This window comes from Protopterus annectens, chromosome 10.part0 (assembly GCF_019279795.1).
Source record: "Protopterus annectens isolate FY-2018-M chromosome 10.part0, PAN1.0, whole genome shotgun sequence".
Taxonomy (NCBI): Eukaryota; Metazoa; Chordata; order Ceratodontiformes; family Protopteridae; genus Protopterus; species Protopterus annectens.
Window position 1 is genome coordinate 105262012 of NC_056744.1, and position 21384 is coordinate 105283395.

A 21384-nucleotide genomic window follows, 5' to 3' on the forward strand; every position below is an offset into this window, starting at 1 on the left:
TGTTCTGTGGGATTATCCCTATTTTATAATACTTTGTCAGTCCCTCTAAATAGTTTCTGTATTTAAACTCCACTTTAATTTTATCCCACTTCCTTCCCCAGCTATATTTTCAGAAGAGATATCTAGCTTCCCTAATAGCTCCTGAATAATTTCCACTACCCAGTCCTTAAATTCCTCTCTTTTCAACAGATAGGTGAAAAAGCACCCGTGTCTCGTTTTTATTTCATTACCCTGTGTTTTTATTTTAGTTATTACTGGTGCATGATCTGAAATAGTTATTGGGTGCATATCAAGACCTTCAATTAAATGCACATGTTCCTGTGAAATGTAAATTCTGTCTAGCCTTGCCCAGTATTTGTATCTTGGGGAATAATATGTAAATTCACTCCAAAGTCCTAGTACTGGATTCACATCTTCCATACCAAATATTTTCATATATTTCTTCAAGAAATCTACCCTCCTTTGTTATATTTTTCCTTCTAGGCACCCCAGACACATCTTCACTGTTGAAAATCAAATTCCAGTTTCCACCTATAAGTAATATTCCTTGCTGAAGGCTGATTATTTCTCCCAGAATTTTCTTAAGCTCCATTATAGCAGTGTTTGGTGGAATATAAATACATGTCAGTGTAATCCTCCTACCTTGCCAGTAGCCCCTTAGTACTACAAATCTACCATTATCATCTTTTTTATCCTGTTCTATCACTAGTGAAGCTTCTCTTGCAATGAATGTAGGTACTCCTCTCTTCCCCTCCCCAGGTATTCTGCTAAATAAACACCCTAAAAACCTTTCTTTGTCAAATTCACATGTTCAGTTCTTTCCAAGTGTGTCTCCTGTAGCATAGCTATTTGCACTCTACATTTTTAATATAGTTCACTACTCTATCTTTTTTGTATTCATCTGTGAGACCATTTACATTTAAAGAAATTACAGAAAGCATATTTTTTCTTAAAAAGTTATTTCCACCTTTTTGTATAGTAGCTTTTTTGTTAAATGTCTAGTTCCAGCTTCTGTGTTACATGCATATACTGCTTGACAGGTTGATCTTTTATACAGCTGTTTCTAGTCATATTCATTTGAGCCTATGTCACATCTTATAAAGCTTTTTGCTTTATTGAAAGCCCTCAAAAACAAACACACCCTCAATATCCCCTAATACCTATTAACTTAATAATAACACACAAAACTATGCACATCTTAAAATACTGATATTTTACCCTCATAATAGGAAGAAATGTTCCAAATTGACAGACTTACACACAGACTTGAGATATTCTAAAAGAAAGGTTATCTATGCTAAGCTGTATTGTACATCCTGTGATTTTACTAAGTGCTGTCTGGCTTTGTCTTATCTGTATAACTCTCTCAGCTGGGAAATCACAAGAACGCTTTCAGAAAACATTTTCTCCAAGCCATTTCTCTTTATCAGATTGTCTGCTAGGTACATGAGAACCAGACACAAAACTGCCAAGAATACATTTGTTTACTAGAAAAAAAGTCTTATAATATTCATTATTCTTTTTCATTTACTTGCTTTGTAGATAAATTTATTGAGGCTGGCATAAGTGAAGATTCCCTAGCATACCTCTCAACCTGGAAACATCAAAAATCTGGACAAGGCCCATGAAAAATAGTACAAATCTGTATGCTGCTTAACATAAAATTTGCATACATAAATGAGTAACCCCACCCACTACAATGGAATTGTGGGATACCTACTTTCAAATGCAAACTGAAGAACAGACAACGAAAATATGGCACCAGAGTCTCCCTGCAGCCATTCCAATGTCCCATTAGCTGGCTATTTTGCCCAATTTACCATAAACACTAATGTATATACTGCTTTACTTCTACAATGATTATTTGGATTTTATTTTTACGTTTTATAGCAGAATGCACAAACACATAGACATCTGCTAAACAAAGCCATACCATCTCACAATGAAAACAGACAGAAACCCACACCACATCCAAAGAAAATGCATCTGGCCACAGTGGCCAGTGGTGGATAAAGATTACCACTGGGCTGTTTTCAAATCATAGGCTCCTTGCACACAAAACAAGAAACATACATGCATTCTTTGATATACCTTCCTGACTTTATTAAACTATATTCATTGTATAATACAGCACACTTGTTAGACTTAGAGGCTAGAGCACATTTTACAGTTTTTGTTTGAACATTTTTCTAGTAGGCAATGAAACAAAATGCAAGAGCCAGTAATGACAAAACTGCCCAATTCAGAACATTTCCATCATAAAAGTCAACTTACACACACATTTTATATATATATATATATATATATATATATATATATAAAACATGATTCTCATCACTTATCTTATTTAGGACATGTACCTATGTATATAGTGTCTGTCTTTATCAACTAAACCAGTCTACTTTTTTAGACCTCGTGTGTAATTTTTATAGAATGAGTGTGTTCACGTACTGCTTATAATGTACATTCACTACATTTTTCATTTTTTGACATTTTTTTTGAGTGACTTTCTAATTAATAGTTCTAATGTCTTTGTAAATATCATTGTCCTTATGTATTTGTTGTTTAACTTGTGGAGCTTTTCTCCCTGGGCCTCCACTGAAAATGGACATATATCCAGCTGTACTAGCCCGGTCAACAAATGTAAAATAAAATAAAATAAAAAATAAATAAAATAAATGAATAAATAAATAAATAAATAAATATATATATATACACACACACACACACACACACACACACACACACACACACACACACACACACACACACACACACACACACATATATGATGAAGATGTGCTTGGGAAGGTGTAAAACGGGATGGTAGTCAGAGCTGTGGGTCATGTTTTCTCTGTCTATGTTCTACCTCTGTCCTCTGTTAGAATATGTGACACACAATATGTTTTTGAGCACTGCACTGCACTAATTTGATACAGAGATATAGGATGGGGTTGCCAGTGGTACTGAACGTGTTTTCTGGAAACAAGTTGGCTGTTGATCTTTTATTATTATTCCAGGCAAAAGTCTGAGGTCTCCCTTAAGAAGGTGAGGGGGGAAAAAACAGATGGCCAAAGTATAAGTGCTTCAATCTGTTGTTTTCATGCATATATGTGGTACCTCATTAATACCAAAAAGTTTTGAAAGTGTCTTTTCTAACCATTTATTGAACAAACAAGGACCACATACGCTTTCATTTTAAAAATTGCTGAGAGCACTTAAGTCTGTGTGTGATCCATGTTACTTCAATAAACAACACTGTTAGGAAGCCAATAGATGCAAAAAAAATACAAAGCAGGAATTGCAATGGTTTTCTTTAAGAAAGCAGACTACTTTCATGCTTATCGATCAATGGCATGCATTTCTCAGGAGGTCCAATATGAAAATACTCTCAATTCACAACAGTAGACATAGAAAACTGGGGGATAATGCGAGTGGGGCAGACAGAAGGTACTGTGATGTACTTTACGTAAACCGTGACTTAAAAGGTATTGGCATTGGCAAAAGCCATAAACGGTACCTCTGCAGGCAGCTCTGCTTTGGGTCCATTCCTCTGTAGTCCTTCCTTCTCTTAATGGCAGCAGCATAGATCCTCCTCATAATGGCAGCAGCAGCATAGGTTTTTCCCGCTAAGGATTTGTAACTTTTGAGCAGCTGGAAATGCCCTTCAACTCAATTCCGACAGTCTGTTTCTGTTTTACAGAGCTGACTTCATTGCGCACGTGATGATGTCAGCTCAAAAGCCGGGAATATAAAATTTTTAAAAACTAAAAGCGCCGGGAAATCGGAAATTAAGGGGTGCCACTCGGGAATCGTAGCACCCAATTATTTGGACCCCCAAACTCTGTGAAAATCAAATAATTTGGTATGGTTGGGAGGTTAGTTCCCTAGCCAGGTTCAAATACTTTTTTGTCAAACAGATAATTTGAAATGTGAGTAGGCATCTCCTTCTCTAAGTCTGCTCCAATGAATAAAGGAGTACCTCAGGTCTCCATTTTAACTGTCATCTTTTTCTCAATAGTTATTAATAAACTTCTGCTTGACCTTCATAAAATTCCAATCATCTTATATGCTAAATACATGGTTATCTTCCAATCCAACCACTTCAACCCTCGGATGGAAACCTACTTCCAAAATGACCTCCTCACACTGAACAAATGTCTCTGCCATCATAAACTATTACTAAACCCTTGTAAAACAAAATCCATGCTCTTTGGCATTCACCAAAGGGTAAGCCAAGCCCCAAAGATTCAATACCGCAGACTAACAGCTGTCCTATAGAAAACACTTTATCTTTTAAGTAACTAGGTATACAGTTAGAACTAACACCAAACGTCCAAAACCATATTGAAAAAAACATTGGCAGAAAATTAACTCTCTGTTTCTTGGACCAGAAAACTGACAACCTACCTAACAGCCCCAGCAAGAGTAACCATAGGAAAACATGTTTTGACCAACCCATGTCTGTTATAAGAAAATCCTTCTATATTACATGGCTTATAAACAAAGGGATTGTGCCTAGATCTAAGGATGTAATTGTCCCCTTTTACTGATCATTCATTAGGCCAATCATTGAATATAATGCCCCATTTGGCATATATCTGTCCAGACACATGCAGCAACTAGAACATCTACAAAGATACGGTACTAAAAGAATAAAAGGTCTAAACAACATGTCTTATATGGACTGATTGAAAGCCCTGTCACAATACTCAGTATCATACAGACTTGCTAACAGGTGACCTGAATTTACTACACATAAACAAAGAAAATGGCATCAATTATAACTCTGTCTAGGGATCTAAACTTTTTCTGCAATATCAACATGTATATTTCACAGAGGATACCACTTCTATGGAACATACTTCCCTTCCACATAAAACAAAGTTCATCTCTGTCCATGTTCTAGTACAACAGGGTCTATGGATGGGAAACAGAAAATTTACTTAGGACTGCCTCCTGTTTTATTAATGGACAGATGCAGTTCCTAAATGCTTTATTCCATGTGTGGGTTCCCTCAAATTATCTATGGTATGATCCCAGTTATTTTCATTAGGGGTAATATACAACTGTCGACCATGGGGCGGATAGGGCCAATCTATAACCAAATGGGATATGTAATTTCAAACACAAAAAGGGAAACTGGTTAGGCTTAAAACTGCTTGCAAGGGTAGCTAATCTAGTACTTACCTATGAACCTATAAAACATACTTTTAGAACAGTTAGAAGAAGGATTATCATAGTCCAGCCTCTAAAACTAATACAACCACCCTGCAAACCATATCAAACAAGACATGCCAATTCATCAATAACTCCCCTCATTAAGAACACTGCCTTACACTCCCTAAAGCCAAATGGCTCCCAAATAAACCAACAGCAGACCTCTTATTAGGTTCTCTATTACACAGAACTCTCATCCGTGACACATTCTCCCCACTGAAACATAAACTCATTCCAAAACGTGTTTTATACAACCTATGACATCACTCTCAGTCCATTTCCAATCTGATCACACCAACAACAGGATCATACGATCATAGGAGGTTACTAGGCTAATGGCCCTGGGGCCCTTACAAGCCTAGCCAAGAGTTTATCCCCAAAAAAAGAAACCTCAGTCAGCACCTGTTGCCTCTGTCAATGAGAGACACAGGTGGAACTGCTGGGACAAATTTGTGATTTCCCCATCCACTCATCAAGGTTGCTCTTGAAGACGGTCAGTGAGGTACTCTGTTTGATGTGTATGGGAAGTTTATTCCAGAGATGGGGCAGCCTCTGGGAGACAAATCTGTCTTTCCAGCAGGTTTTGCTGATGCTGCATATTAGATTTAGGCCTTTTGAGAGGGTAATGCATGAGGAATTTGAATTAAGGATATGGAGCATCCCTAGTAGGGCAAGGTCCGAGACTGCCTTGTAGGTGAGACACAGATCACCTGAGCAATCCATACAATACCAAGTAGCGTGATCGTGATTTGAGCCCGTCCGCATAGGACAGGTGTTGGAGGCCAAGGATTCTCTTTGTGAGGTATTTCTGTACTCTTTCCAGTTGGTGCAGGTTTCTGGAGACGTACATACCAAACGGGGCATTGTACTCAGTTACTGGACTACATTACTCTGCAGCAACCATGCTCTATTCACACCAGCTCCAAAACTATGGGATTTTCTCCCACTTTTCCTACAACAACTCCCATCCCAAACTACTGTTATTATTGCATTATATAATTTATTCATCCTGAAAGTTAGGAAATAACTGTCGTATGCCTTTGTATATTGCTCATAAGTATCTACTCTCTCTCTCTCTGTATACAGACCTGTTTTGTTTCTGCATATAAATATGTTTTGTTTTTTTCCTTACTTATACTGTGATACAGTCACTGAGGCTGTGACTGCAATTGGTCCACTGAGATCAATGCTATACTCCAGTAAATAAACTTAAATAAATAAATAAAAACTGCTGTGCTCTCCTTCAACTTAAGAGTCACTAAATGAAGGTGCTGCATATGGCTTCACACATACAGAGCCTGAAACTGCAGGGAATATGTGACAGGAATCTATATACAGTATGTTAGTCCATCTATAACAATTTCTAGTCCCTTTGATTTATTGAACTGATTTCTGATTTATGATCTTTGTTTAGCTAGGGATGGCATTTACAAATACTTGAGATAAAACCAGCCATACTTATAACGAAAGTGGATGACTGCTTCTTACGGATGGCCACCTAAAAGGAAGATCTTCTGATTGTGTCAAGATGTGGTTCCATTCAATAGTGGATGGCACTACTAATGTGTTTTGTCCTTCAGGATGACCATATTCATCTCCAGCCATACAAAAACAATTATGTCTCAGTGCAGCAGTGATAACCTCTGCTCTAAAAATGTGTTGCTGTAACTAAGCTCTGATGTAAAACACAAAATATTTAGATGTCACCACATGCCTGGGAATGACAGTTTGATTTTGCACCTAGTTTATAACAGACTAGTACATATTTCTTCAACAGCTGTCAGCAAAAACAAAGAAAGGGCACAATAAAGTCCATTTAAACCTACCTGGGTACTCTGAAGAGTTCCGAGTAACATGGAAACATGTGTGAACAATCGGAGCACTGAAAGGGCAACTGCAGACATCTTCCTATGAGGAACAACATCAGGATCCCGCTTGGCTGGGTCACCCAAGATATGACCAGTCTGGGTACTGTCAGAGCTGTAAACATACATGTTAAAATGAAAAAAAAGAGCTCTGGAATTCCATCTCATGTAAAACCTCAGAATACAGAGCACTTCCTATAGTGATTTTTTTTTACTTTATTTACATGTTGCAAACTATCTTCAGCATTATACTCCCTTTTTAGCACTCTTCACCAAAAAAAAAAAAAAAAGGTTACAGATGTACAAAAACAAGCTGTGGAAACATAACTGGGTATGGACACTTAATTTGTAATGTTGCTAAAAGAAAAGAAAGAGGATCAAACAGCTCAATCAGTAAGCCAAACTGTAGGGACCTTTGGTAGTCAAAAGAGCATACTGATTTTGTACTCTACAAATCCGTGTAGATTAATTATGAATACATTTCTGTCAGCGTGGTGCATTGGGTTAAGAACAGTAGAAGCAACGGCCACATTCCACATATACCACCTTGAACAGTAACAACACAGAACATCCCAAATTCAATTCACCAACTAATCTGAGATCGCATAGAAATACCCACAGAGGCATAACAGAAAAAAATAGAAGTTGAAGTTATGGAGTGCCTGCGAAGTGAAGGATTTGATGTAGAAGGTCTAACACAGGTTACATCACAGCAGGATGGGATGAGTCCCCAAAGCAGGGAGAAACAGGAAGATCAGGAAACATCTGAAGAAGAAATATGGACATGGGAAAGAAAAAGAGATTTAATATGGTGTAATATTTATGCAGAGGAGAAAGCAAAACTAACCAATACAAAAAGAGCAGCACCAAAAATATATGAAGAGAAAAACCGGCAAAGGGATCTGGACATGGAAAACTTTACAATACAAAAAAATAGGAAGACAGAGGAAAAGTAGAAAAGGAGATTAGTAATGGAGAAGTTAAAGAAATAGAAACTGAGGTTTTGGAGTACCTACAAAGTGAAGGATTTAGTGTAGAAAGTCTAACTCAGAAAGCACCACAACCAGATAGAGTAATAGATATCCAAATTAAGGGGAACCAGTGGAACAGGAAGCAATTGGTCAGGTGCTATATGAAGATAATTTGGAGCCTTCCACAGCAAACCAGTATAAATGTTCACTTGAAGCTAGAGAGCAAGGGAAGGAACAGGAAACTGTGGAAACTGATGCAGTCAATGTTGAGGAGTGATAGGCCAGTAAGTTCCCATATGATAGAGCAACAGATGGCATGGGATGAAATTGATGAGAATGTGTCACAGGAAGATGCTATAGAACCTTCTACAGAATGCCCACAGGAACTGGAACACAAGGGATGTGCCCTCAGTTTAGAAGAAAATGAGCTAAGAGAAGAACTGCTTGATTTAATAGACAGGGACAGATCCATCAAAATCAATGAAAGAAATAGACTGCAAAAGGTTACTAAAACCCCAAAAATCTGAAATCTGATAAAACAAATGAATACAGTAATTAGGACTGTTCTTAGAGATCCATGCAAGATAAAAGAAGTAAAGAGGATATATTACTGTGCATCTAAATTAATAACTGATAAAGTTTTACCACAAGAACAGAGGGTAATGAGGAAAGGAAGGGGAGAAATCGAATACCATCATGGAAATATCGAGCAGAGAAAATTATAAAGCAATTAAGACAAGAATTGTCACTGTTAGAAGACTATAGAAGAGGGAATAGATCAACAAAAATATTAAAACAGACGTGATAAAAGCAATGCGCAATATTAGAACAGACCAGGATCTATCATGTACTGTCGCAAATAACAAACTAAAAATTTCAGCACAGGCGGAAAACCTTAGAAGATACGAAGATAAATATAAAGGAAAAGTGCAAAATAAGCAATTTACTGATGACCAAAAAAGGATTTATAGAGAACTGGGAAATAAAGTAAAAGGAATTGAAACACCTCCAAAAAAAGAAGAAATAGATACATTTTGGAGAAGTATCTATGAAGATCCTGTAGAATACAATAAAAATGCTAAGTGGATAGAAAAAGTCAAAGAAAGAATAAGAAGTTTAAAGGTACAGGATATGAAATGGGATGAAGTAACAGCTAGAGAGATTGAAACAAAGTTAAGAAAAGCCTCTAATTGGAAAACACCAGGCCCAGATACATTACCTAAGTTCTGGTTAAAAGTATTAACATCTTTGCATGAAGATTTAGCCATGAGTAAGAACTACTTATATGTGCACCCAGAACAGACACCAACCTGGCTAACAACAGGAAAAACAATGCTCCTACTTAAGAGTGAACCTGCAAGCTACCCTAAAAATTATAGACCAATAACTTGCCTTCTGACGACATATAAACTATACATGGGAATTGATGCCAACAGAGTTTATAGTAATTTAGAAGAAAACTCAATTATGGCAGTAGAACAAAAGGGCAATAAAAGAAAGTCATATGGAACAAAGAGTCATTTGTTGCTAAATAAAGTCATAGTGGAGAACTGTAAAAAGGGGAAGAATCTAAGTATGGTATGGATTGACTACAAAAAAGCATTTGATAATATCCCTTACCCCGCACTGATCAACTACATTACAGTGACCATGAAACAGTGGTAGACCACTTTGCAATTAAGTCATGACAAAAGACAAATTGTTATCCCAGGGATAAAAATTCAAAGGGGGATATTCCAGGGTGACTCTCTGCCACCGTTACTATTCTGCCTTGCCCTTAATCCATTAAGTTGTTTACTCAACAGCTTAGGCCATAGCTATAATCTGGCTCCTAGAAAACAACAAAGTGTAAAGACTTCTCACCTTCTCTTTGTCAATGATTTAAAACTATATAGCACATCAGATGAGTAACTGAAAGCACAATTGCAAGTTGTCAAAACTTTTTCAGATGATATAAGAATGTCATTTGGTCTTGATAAATATGCAAATGCAACCTTTAAAGCAGGAAATCTGCAACACCAGGAATACATCAGTTTGGGACAAGAATGTGATAGAAAAGAACTTGAGCAAGAAGGAGTGTATAAATATTTGCGAATTGATGAAGGATCAACAATAAAACATGAACAAATGCAAATAAAACTTAGTAAGGAATACTTCAGAAGACTTAAATTAATCCTGAAAACAGCACTGACATATAGGAACAAAATCCAAGCTACAAACCAGTTTGCTCTTCCTGTCCTAACTTACAGTTTTGGAGTGATTGACTGGCCCCAAAACATGATGGATAGATTAGATAGGAAAACAAGAAGGATGCTTCATGCTCACCAAATGATTTATAAAAATCAGTGCATTCCAAGATTATATATTCTTCATTCCGAAGGTGGGATGGGCCTCTTTGAAATTGATTACATGTACAGATCTGCAATCATGGGACTCCACACATATCTGCTGACCTCACAAGACCAAATGTAGTAAAAGTTTTGAAACACGAGGAGAATAAATCTAAGATGACTTCTCTGCTTAATCTAGCAGAAGCTTATCCGCGTCAAGCAGGAATGGAAATCAAACCAGAAGTAGATAAAAATCAGGCAGCAACTGAATGTGCCAAAAAACAAAAGAAAGAATATAAGGTGAAGGACCAGATGAGAAGGCAAGAAATGTGGAAAAAGCATAAATATAGTTGCAAGTATATTAAACTCCTGGAAGAACCTCATGTTGATTAGGAACAAACACAGGAATGGTTAAGAAGAGGCAATATTGGCGGCCCAAGATAGTGGGCTGAATACACATTGGTTTATAAAGTCCATTGAACATGTGGGAGAAACAGACAAATATAGGTTTTGTAAAAACGAATTGGAAACAGTTGCACACCTCATTGCTGGCTGAGACTTGCTAATGGCAGAAGGACTGTATACTGAAAGACATAATAATGTGGCGAGACTGTTGCACTGGGGATTGTGCAAATATTATGGCACTGAAGTGGCTGTAAAACACTGCAAACATGAGCCAGAAAGCATCACAGAAAATGAAGAAGTCTACATCAACAGTTCAAAAGACAGATGCTAGAAAACCGGATATAGTGGTTCAAGAAATGAAGACAAGAGTAGCATTGATCACTGAAATCGCCACACCCAGCGACTACAGTGTCTTGCAAACAGAGAGACATAAAGTCATAAAATATCAGGATCTGCAGGCAGAAATGAGAGCAATGTGGAAAAAAGAGACCCAGACTATTCCAATAGTAGTAGGAGTAACGGGTGTTATAAAAAAGAATTTACAATCATATTTAGATATGTTACCAATACATGTAACTCCATATGAACTGCAGGAGTAGTCATTACTGGGCACATTGCGGGTGCTGTGAAGAGCACCTTTGGCTGACATCAAAGACTGAAACAATACTAATTTCATGATCTTTAATCATACTTTGACTTAGGAATGGGGTCCATTCCCATCATGGTATTAGAAACCCAAAAGACTTGGAGAAATTAAAAAAGCATAACAGACATGGTTCCAAAAATATTAAAATGGCACAGTATTGCTTGTACAGCATTAAACGCAAAGGTTTCAAAGTAAAGCCCAAAGTCTGCACTTTAGTGCCTCCATAAGTATCAGTGGTTTAGTACTGTGAAAGGACACATGGGGCCCGATTTCAAAAAACCTACTCTTAGTCTAAAGGACCACTTGCAGTGAGAGCATGCTGACAGCAGGTGTTTTGGAATCTCGTCCCTGTAGTAAGCCTGTTTATAAATAGGCCTTACACAAAAGTAAATCACTACCACTGAGGGGAAGTCTTTCAGAATCAGGGCAGACTTACACTGACAGCAACTCTTTTGGAATTTGGCCCACAGTCTGTAGAATGCATAGCTGTTGATCTGGCAAGTGCTGTTTACTTTTTAAGAGTGGATGCTTATTTTTACCTTTCTTTGGTCAATATTTAACGGAGACATACTCTAACATTTTTGTGCAGAACTCAAGAGGTAAGGGGGTTCAGATATAGTTTTTAGGCAGTATTACTGCATCAGTTTTGTACATGTACTGCATGATGAATTACAGTAACTTGTTGATTGAGAGAAAAATGTGGCTTGGAGAAACCAACGGAACATTAATACATTTTTAAATACTTGTTTTTTTCTCTATGGCTGGCATCTTTTCACATCATCCCTTATCTCCTTAAATGAAAATGAGCACTTTGTGGCCCAGTTGGACTTTCCCAGTAAACAAATGTTAAATAAATGAATAAATAAATCTTTACAAACTAAAAGATGTCATCCTGCACACACACACACACACACACACACACACACACACACACACACACACACACACATATATGTACACAATAATGCACGTGTCTTGCCATTACCAACGGAGTTGCACTAATTCGGTAATTTCTTCCTACAACCAGATTCATTTTCACATTTGAAAAATGTTTAACTTTACCTCTTTTCATACACAAGCTGGAACTCAGTATTACAAAAATTATTAACTTCATACAAAAAATGGGAAAACACATTTCAACTAGCACTTGAAAATATGACTTCTGTCATTTTTTATGAGATAAAATATTAATTAAATAAATGGTGTCAAAATATTAAGGTGTGTAGTACTTACTTTCCATTTTTTTAAACAAAAATCATCTATTGAATTATCACTTATGAAATAGGCAGTCATACATTTATATAAATGGAAACAAACCATATTAACATTTTCAGCTGCAAACATTATACAAACAATATAATTTTCTGTACAGTCATTGTCAGGTGAATATTACACAGCTCAGTAAATTCCTGCATTTCGTTAAATCTTATCTCTCCTCCAAAACATTCTGCATGCATTGTTCCCACAGTTCCCATTTTTCTATGTAATTTGCTCCTACCCTTTTCTAAAGATCCCGCCTTCAGCTCTTTTACCTCTGTTACTAAATTTACTACTTCTATATGGTTGGTTTAGACTTCTGATTTTCATTTCCTAGTAACTGTTTTTTTTGGCAGCCCCCAGAATTAATTCAGCAAGGCCTTACTATATCTAGACAATTCATATCCTTTATCACAGCTCTAAAAAAATTATTTCCTTAGTTACACCAATTTGCTTAATCAGTATTTCTGCAGAGTAGTCTGTAGGGAATTTTTAGTCTGTCAACTCATTACACTCTCAAAAAATATGTTCCCAATTACCTATTCCTTCCTCATCACACCTCCAACATTTTCAATCTACCTGAGGAAAAATTCTTTGGATTCTGCTTGGGCTATAAAAATACATATGGAAACACATCCAAGCAAACATCATACATCTTCTAGACTTTAATGCATATTCGGCAGCCATGCAAGATTCATCCCACTGTTTCTTTGTGAATTGCTTATCGAATCTCTCTTCCCAATCCTTTGTAACCACCTCTGATTGATTCCAATAGTTATCATGCAAGATTTTATATGACCTACTAATTATCCCTTTTTTAACAGCAGCTCTTTTCTAAATTCAACTAAAACTCTACCCATGCTGGTCTTTCACTTATGATCCCCCTATTCCTTCTCTTTATGTATATTCTGATATCAATCTTTCATAGGGAATGCAGTCTTTAGCCTGCAGTCCAAATGTTTTCTTGGTCTCTTCTCATTCTATTACATTTCCCTCTCTAATTATTTGCTCCCAATATCTTGGTTCCATTGCTAGTTTTCTCCAGTAAATTCCAGCCCCCTCTTGCCTATTGTCTGTATCCCTAATTGCAGTCATCCTATTGGTAGAATCTCCTTTCTCCATTCCTGTGGTGACTTAGTTCTTAGAATACTCTCTGCTACTTTATGTTATTTTCCTTAAGAATTATCATCCAAAATCCTAGTCTCTCCTCATTTATTGAGCCCCCCTCCATTTCATCATCATCATCCTTTTCCACTTTTAATTATAACTTTCTGTTTGTGCTATGTATAGCAGCCTTAACTGTGTAGCTCTGAAATATCCCTTCAAATCAAGTAATCCCAAACCACCTTGTTCTATTGGAAGGATCACCTTATCCCACTTGGCTCTTGCCCTCTTCCCCTCCCAGATAAAATCCTTCAACTCCTTATTAATTGTTATCCACGGCTTCTCCTCTGGTTGATAAACATATGCCTGACCTATGTATAAAACTAAAGGGACTGAAAACATTTTCACTGCTTGTATCTTGCTATCCATATCCATTTCTCATTTTTTGTTTTATCTTTTGTTTAGTCTCTTCCACATATCCTTAGCTGCCATAACAGAATCCTTTTAACCCATACTTCTAAGTACTTCATTTTATCATGTCCCATAAATATGGGTATTTCTGAGCCATTTCGTGTGTGGGTACATTTACCTTGTCTTTGTTTTATCTTCATTAATTTTGTATCCCCAAAAGACTTGAAATAGAAACTGTCTCAGAATGTTTTCTGATGGCACAAAGACTTTAAATGCTAAATACTGTTGTTCCTAGTAGCCATGACTTTCTTACTTACAGAAATATGTTTTCATTTTAGAAAATTTATATTAGAAGTTTTGTCAGCAACACTACACCATTTCAGACAGAGAGTAACATTTCTGATTGGTTATTACTTGATTATATTTCTTGAACATGTTTTAAAATACACTGTAACTTTAAGAAGAAAAGAGGGAACAGAGAAATATTTTATTGGTTAGGGATGATCATGTGATTCATTTGATGCTTCTTTTAAACTTGGATTCTGTACATTGTTTTAACTCTGATGAAGTTCTATTGAAAATAAAAAGCATGAAAGTGCTTAGTAGTTAAAAATTGTGTTTGGGACTCCTTCCATGCTTGCCTTTGTAGGAGCTTCCTGCAACTCATTTTTTGTTTTATCTTTTTAGTCTCTTCCTGCATATCTTTAGCTACCATAACAAAAAAAAAATAACCCATACTTCTAAGTACTTCATTTTATCATGCCCCATGAAAATAGGTAGTTCTGAACCACTTCGTGTGTGGATACGTTTACTTTGTCTTTGTTTATCTTCATTAATTCTGTATCCCAAAAAAACTTGAAACTGTCTCAGAATGTTCCACAACACTGAAATATCATTTTCTTTTACTATCAGGTATAAAATATCATCTGCAAATAAAGCTATCTTTTCTTGATTAACATACCAATTATATCCTTGAATTTCTGAGTCCCTTATTTTCTTTGCCAATGGTTCTGAATATAATGCAAATAACAAAGAGGAAAGAAGACACCTCTATATTGTGTCAGGGAATGCAAATGCTTCCATTGGCCTACTCATAAAATCCTAGATTACTCTGTCAAATGGTTTCTCTGCATTAAGATCCACCAATAGTGGTATTTTCTTACATTCTGCTCCCTTCTGGATCATCCTTGTTTTATTAATGTTGTCAAATGTTTGCCTACTCTCCACAAAACCACACTGATCCATATCTATCAATTTTGGCTTCATCTTTGCCATTCTTTCGGCCATAGAGACAGAAACACTGTATAATAATGGTTTTGAATCGAAATGGGACTTTATGAATCTGGATCTGATGGCTCTTTACCATCTTTAGGTATTAGAGCCTCCACAGCTTTCTTCCAGGATGTCGTCGTCTCTCCTCCTTTTAAAATACTGTTAAACAATTTATTCCATACATTTATCGTTTTCTTCCCTCTTAGCTTCCAAACTTCCACAGGAACACCATATATTCCTGGAGATTTTCTGTAGCTTGGTTATGCATCACCATTTTTATCTCATCTGTTCCTATCATAACTGTTAATAATTCAGCCTCATCCACCTCTAACCTTGGCACATTTAATTCTTCCTTAAATATTTGATTTGTACTTTCTCTTGATTTCCATATTTCTCTGCTTTATACAGCTTTTCATAACATTTCCAAAGTATTTCAAGTACCTCTACAGGATCTCTGGTTATTTTCCTTGTTATAGGCTCCCTAACATTGGACCAATCCTTTCTACTTTCTGTTGCCTGTGCCATTGTGCTAACAGCTTTTGTGCCCTGGAGTTATTCTTACTTTTCCATTCTTAAGTGAAAAACGGAGAGCAATGCATCTTAAATTTTGAGTTGCACATTGTATAAAGATAATTTTTGCTTCAGTATAGGTCTATATACAGCTTAACAGACACATTGAAAACAGAGTTCTTTGATGGGATTTTCCTCCTATGCAGCCAAGTATTTACAAGAATACAATGACAGGAAAACATCATGAGGTAGTTTATATTTAATTATCATTTACCTACTTGAAGCACTTTTTACTTTCTGTATTAAATACTCTGCAAATTGTTCAGTTTGGTTCTTTTATTTTCAGTTATCAGTTTAAGTTCTTTTTGTAAATAATGGCTCCCAAGTGGACCAGACTTTTTTTCTTTTGCTTTTCTTACACAATGAAACAATTTCAAAGGAAATGTGACAAAGATATTAAAGCTTGTCAAAAGTTAAAGAGGATAAAGATCCTCTGGACCCAGCTTCATTTAGACCCATTTCAAATTTTCAGCCATGATTATAAAGTGTTTATCTCTATACTAGCTAAGAGAATGGCAAACATTTTGCCAAAATTAACATATATGGATCAGTGTGGTTTTGTGGAGGGAAAGCAAACAATGGATAATCCTAATAAAACAATAATGATTCAGAAGGAAGCTGAATATAAGAAAGTGCTACTGTTGGTGGTGTGACTTTTGGAAGAGAAAGCATTCAGAAGAGTCAGCTGGGATTTTCATGAGTAGGGCAATTGTGCCATTTGCATTACCTGATAGAATAATGGGGTTAATTAGAAAAATACAGAAAGGGCTGGAGGCAGGAATTAAGGTGAGAGGGTTTCTGTCAGACAAGTTGGGCTTGAATACAGGAACAAGGCAGGGGTGTCCTCTTTCCCCATTGTTATTTGCTATATATTTAGAGCTACTGGCAAAACATATGGGTCTCACAAATCCAAGAATATAAATAGTATGGTGTCAATAAAAGTTATCTTTATTTGCAGGTGATATTATTTTGTACTTGAAAGATCTATAAAATGACATTTTAGTTATATGGAACATTCTTAAACAATGTTAAGTCTTTTCAGCATATAAAATTAATATAAAATGAACGCTCTAGTGGTAAACTTTGTACTCACACATGAATTGTTTCAGAAATACCCAAATTTGTAGGGAAATAAGATGAAGTATTTGGGTGCATTCCTTTAAAACGGATTCTGTCATGGCAGCTAAGGATAAGAGGGAAGAGACTTAAAGTATAATACAAAAAACAGGAACCTGGAAACTCTTGTTTAAGGATATGGACAGTAAGATATGAGCAGTGAAAACAAATTTTAGTCCCGTTAGTTTTATATACAGATCAGGCATATTTTTATCAACCAGGGGGAGACGCTGTAGACAATAATTAATAACGAGATGAAGGAATTTATTTGGGAAGGGAAGAGGGCAGGAGTTAAGTGGGATAACCTGATCCTCCCTGATAGAACAAGTTGGTTTAGGATTACCTGATTTGAAGGGCTACTTCAGAGCTACACAGTTGAAGCTCATATACATACCAAAAGCAGAAGGTTAGAAAGCAAAGTGTTAAGGGATGACAACAAAATGCAAGGAAGTTTGGGAGATAGGAGAGAGAAGGATTTTGGATGCAGGTCCTAAACAAGAATTAACAAAAATAATTCAGAATAACATGCTCACAAATATGATGAAGAAGGGCATTAGCCTGAAACCTTTTTGAAGAATTAAAATGTTGTTTTATTACAATTCTTTTGAGCCAAGCATTTTGTTCTACTGGAATTTTTTCTCATGCATTTGGGTTTTACTTGTTTCTAACTGGGAAAAGCCGAAAGATGAAGATGAAGACAGCGAAGGTTAGCCGCTATGCTGGTCCTGCTGCTTGTTTCTTCTTGACTGTAAAATTGATTTAACCATGGAACTTTTCTACTCGGGCCTCCTTTGAAAAGGGGGTTATTCCCCAGATGGACCTTCCCAATAAACAAATATGAAGTAAATAATAAAATATTCTAACAACTAAGCCAACATGGAGATAGAGAGTGGATATTATGCCAGTAAGGATGACTGCAGGTAGGGGTACAGAAAATATATAAGATGGGAATGGAATTGGAAAAAGAGTGGGATAAGGGCAACCAGAAGTTTGGACTACAGGTTAGAGATTTCCTACCCTGTCAGGGACTGATATCAGCGTACATGCAAAGAGAAAGTGATAGGGGAGTGCCACATGAAACACCAGCTCTGGTAGATTTTTTAGTTATGTCTAGAAGAGAAGCTGCTCTTAAAAAAGGGATAATTTGTAGGGTCTATAAAATATTAAAAGATAACTAAAGAATCAATCACAGGAAGTTAAACAAGACTGGGAAGAGAGACTGGAAAGGCAATTTACAAAGAAACAATATGTATGGCTTCTAAGTATGCAACAAAGTCCAGAAGGTTTAGGATTTCTTGCTTAGAAGTGTCTGCATAGGTATTTTTATATCCTAAGTAAACTTTAGGGAATTTTAGCAAATGCCTGGAAAGAAAGAGGTTACTGAGAACATGTTTTTTTTTAAAACTACCTATAGAATGGCATATTGTTATAAACAAGCAAATGACTCTTCTGAGCTGGGACACAGGATGTGAATTGCCTAGTTACAGTAAGGCCTTACTAAGTTTACTGCTATTGGCTGCCAAAAAAAGCAGTTACTAGAAAACAGAAATTAAAATCTAAACCAACTGTAATCGAAGTACTAAATATTATAAAGGAGATAAAGGACTGCATGTGGGTTTTTAGAAAAATGAAGGGGGAAATTACACAGAAATAAATGGAATTTACAGAAATAATCCATCCATCCACAACCTCTTTTTTCCTTTTTTGCATATGTGGTTGAGGTGTACATTCAACAATGATAATCACTGAGACCAATGTTCATACCACTGGGGTGGCTGGCCCATATGTGCAGAATAACGTTCAGGAGGAGGAGTAAGGTTTAAGGGAAGGCAGGATGTCAGCAATCTATGTAATGTTGAAATTAATTAAATTGTTAAAAACATATGGGCCAGATTCAAACAACTTTGTCACATTATGGTACACTAATTTGCATGACATGTAGCCATTTGCAGGGTGGGTGTGATTCAGAAAACCCAGCTACGCAACATGGCTGGGCCAAATAATGTGGTTGGTTGCATTATATGCTAATGACTATATAATGGAACTGCATATGATGATGAGGCAAAACAAGATAACAGAGCTATTCAGAAATATCTAAATGTCACACAGCAATGCTTGACTTGCCTTAGACTTGAACTCCCCACAGCTCTGTGTTCAGATAGAGTACATTTCACAAATATGAAATGGATTGCCACAGTCATTGTAAATGTGTATTTGCAGGAAACTCTCTCTTCTGGTGCTGCTATGCCTGATGGTGGGCTATGTTGCCCCCAGAGGCAGAGGGTCATTCAAACATGCTTAACATTTCATGCCCTCCACAACACTTACACAGTGGAGCGGTATGATGTGGACAGAGACATTTTGTAAGAAATCTTGGAAAAATGTTGGTCTCATCAGCAGTCCCATGGGAGTAGTGGAGTACCTATGTGGTGGATAACAAGGTGTATGGCACTATGTACATATGTTAAAGGGAGCTATCAGTGGCCTACTGCATACACAGTGGTGGTATCTCATGCCTCTGCCTTGGGAATACTCCATCAGATTCTCAGTGCTATGCTTTGGCATGTGTCGGAGCATATGTGATTCCCACATACCCCAGAGGAGGGAGCCAACAACATATGGGAGCCCTATGATACAGCCATTTCCCTTAGGTTCTGGGGGCCACAGATTGTACCTGCATTAAAATAAAGGCCCCATCTTGTGAAATGGGAAGGAGGTACATGGTACATGAACCACAAAGAGTATCACTCCATCAACTGCCAGATGGTCTGTAATACATTGGGCATTATCTACACTGTTTGTGTTGGCCACCAGGGAAGTTTACACAGCTCATTCAAATGATACACATGTAACTTGTACTAATGGTTTGTAAGGGGTGGCTTCCCACAGAGGCATCTTGTTGGTGATGCTGGACATGTCCTGAAAATCTGGTACATAACAGCCATCAGAAATCCACACAAACTGATCAGGGGTATAACCGTGTACCATAACAAACCAGAAACATTACAGAGCATGTGTTTGGACTAATGAAGGCATGCTTTTACTGTCTTTATTCATCCAATGGTGCCCTGCCCTATGACTTGTATGCCTGTGACTCAGATACTCTGCTAGTAGATGTCAGAGCAATATGTAAACCAATCTTCAATGTTAAGAACCTTGAAAGAGCCTTGTGAGCTGTCTCAGACTGAGACATAGTAAGTTTTTCAAGCACAGAAATTGTGCTAGCTGTACCACAACCTTTGCTAGATGCTGGTGCAATACGTCACCTCTTCTTCTGTTCTAGACTCAGCTAAAGTATCCAAATATAAATAACGCCACTGATGATCCAATCATTGGTTAAAAAAAATTATTAAAATAAAAAATAAAATGATTGAGCGCTTTCTTCTCAACAGAATAAATGAAGCTCAATCATTTAATTTACTATTTTAATAATTTATTGTTTTTTTAACCAGTGATTGGATCTTCAGTGGCATTATTTATATTTGAATTCATCTAAAGTATTCATCAGAGCTGGTCTTCCAAAATAATAACCTTGTATGCTATGTTAATACTAAAGTTAGGAAGCAGTTACGGCAGAGTGGCCTCGTGTTGGACCAGCAGTTCCCAGCACCATAGGTAGTGGAAGCTGAGTCAGAGGAGCAGTTAGAGGAAGATAGTGCAGCAAGGGATGACCATCTTAGATAGAGAACAGCACAGTTTGCCATGGCTCTGGTAAAGAGGCAGCAGACTGCCCATAGCTTTACAACATAACTACATAACAGTTAAACAGACAGACTACAGTAAAAAGACTGTATGCAAAAGCACCAAACTGGGTCAGCCATACATAGACTGGCCACTTTGTGCATCAGACATAGGCAACCCAAGTAATAATGTAAAAAGGGCAGGACACGGCTGTGAATATTGGGTGAAGATGGGTGAAAGCTGCCAGCCTAGCCAGATAAAATTTTGGAGATAATTCTGTCAACTGTAAATATTACTGTAAACCTGTTATCTTAAGTGGTACTGCCTTTGCTCTATATGTAAGTTTATCTTAGACTTGTGTTTTCATTTAGAAATAGCTAGAAACTAGAAAGATTAGACTAAGTGTTTTTCTGTGATGTCAAAACTGTACTACTGAATTATTTTAAGTATTTCTCTGTGATCTCTGAACTCTTGACTAGCACGGTGTAGTAAAACGCATTGTCGTATGTTTTTAATTATTTATTAGTAAATATTTT

The 21384-nt window shown here is 36.8% G+C and overlaps 1 protein-coding gene across 1 annotated transcript in view; it reads right to left on the bottom strand.

The window, feature by feature from the left end:
* The window catches only part of LOC122812984 (E3 ubiquitin-protein ligase rnf213-alpha-like), a 1982151-nt gene that overhangs the window by 293164 nt on the left and 1667603 nt on the right, over positions 1-21384 (bottom strand). The window contains 1 exon segment of the mRNA XM_044085079.1: positions 7047-7200. Within this exon segment, the coding sequence (XP_043941014.1) occupies positions 7047-7200 (154 nt within the window).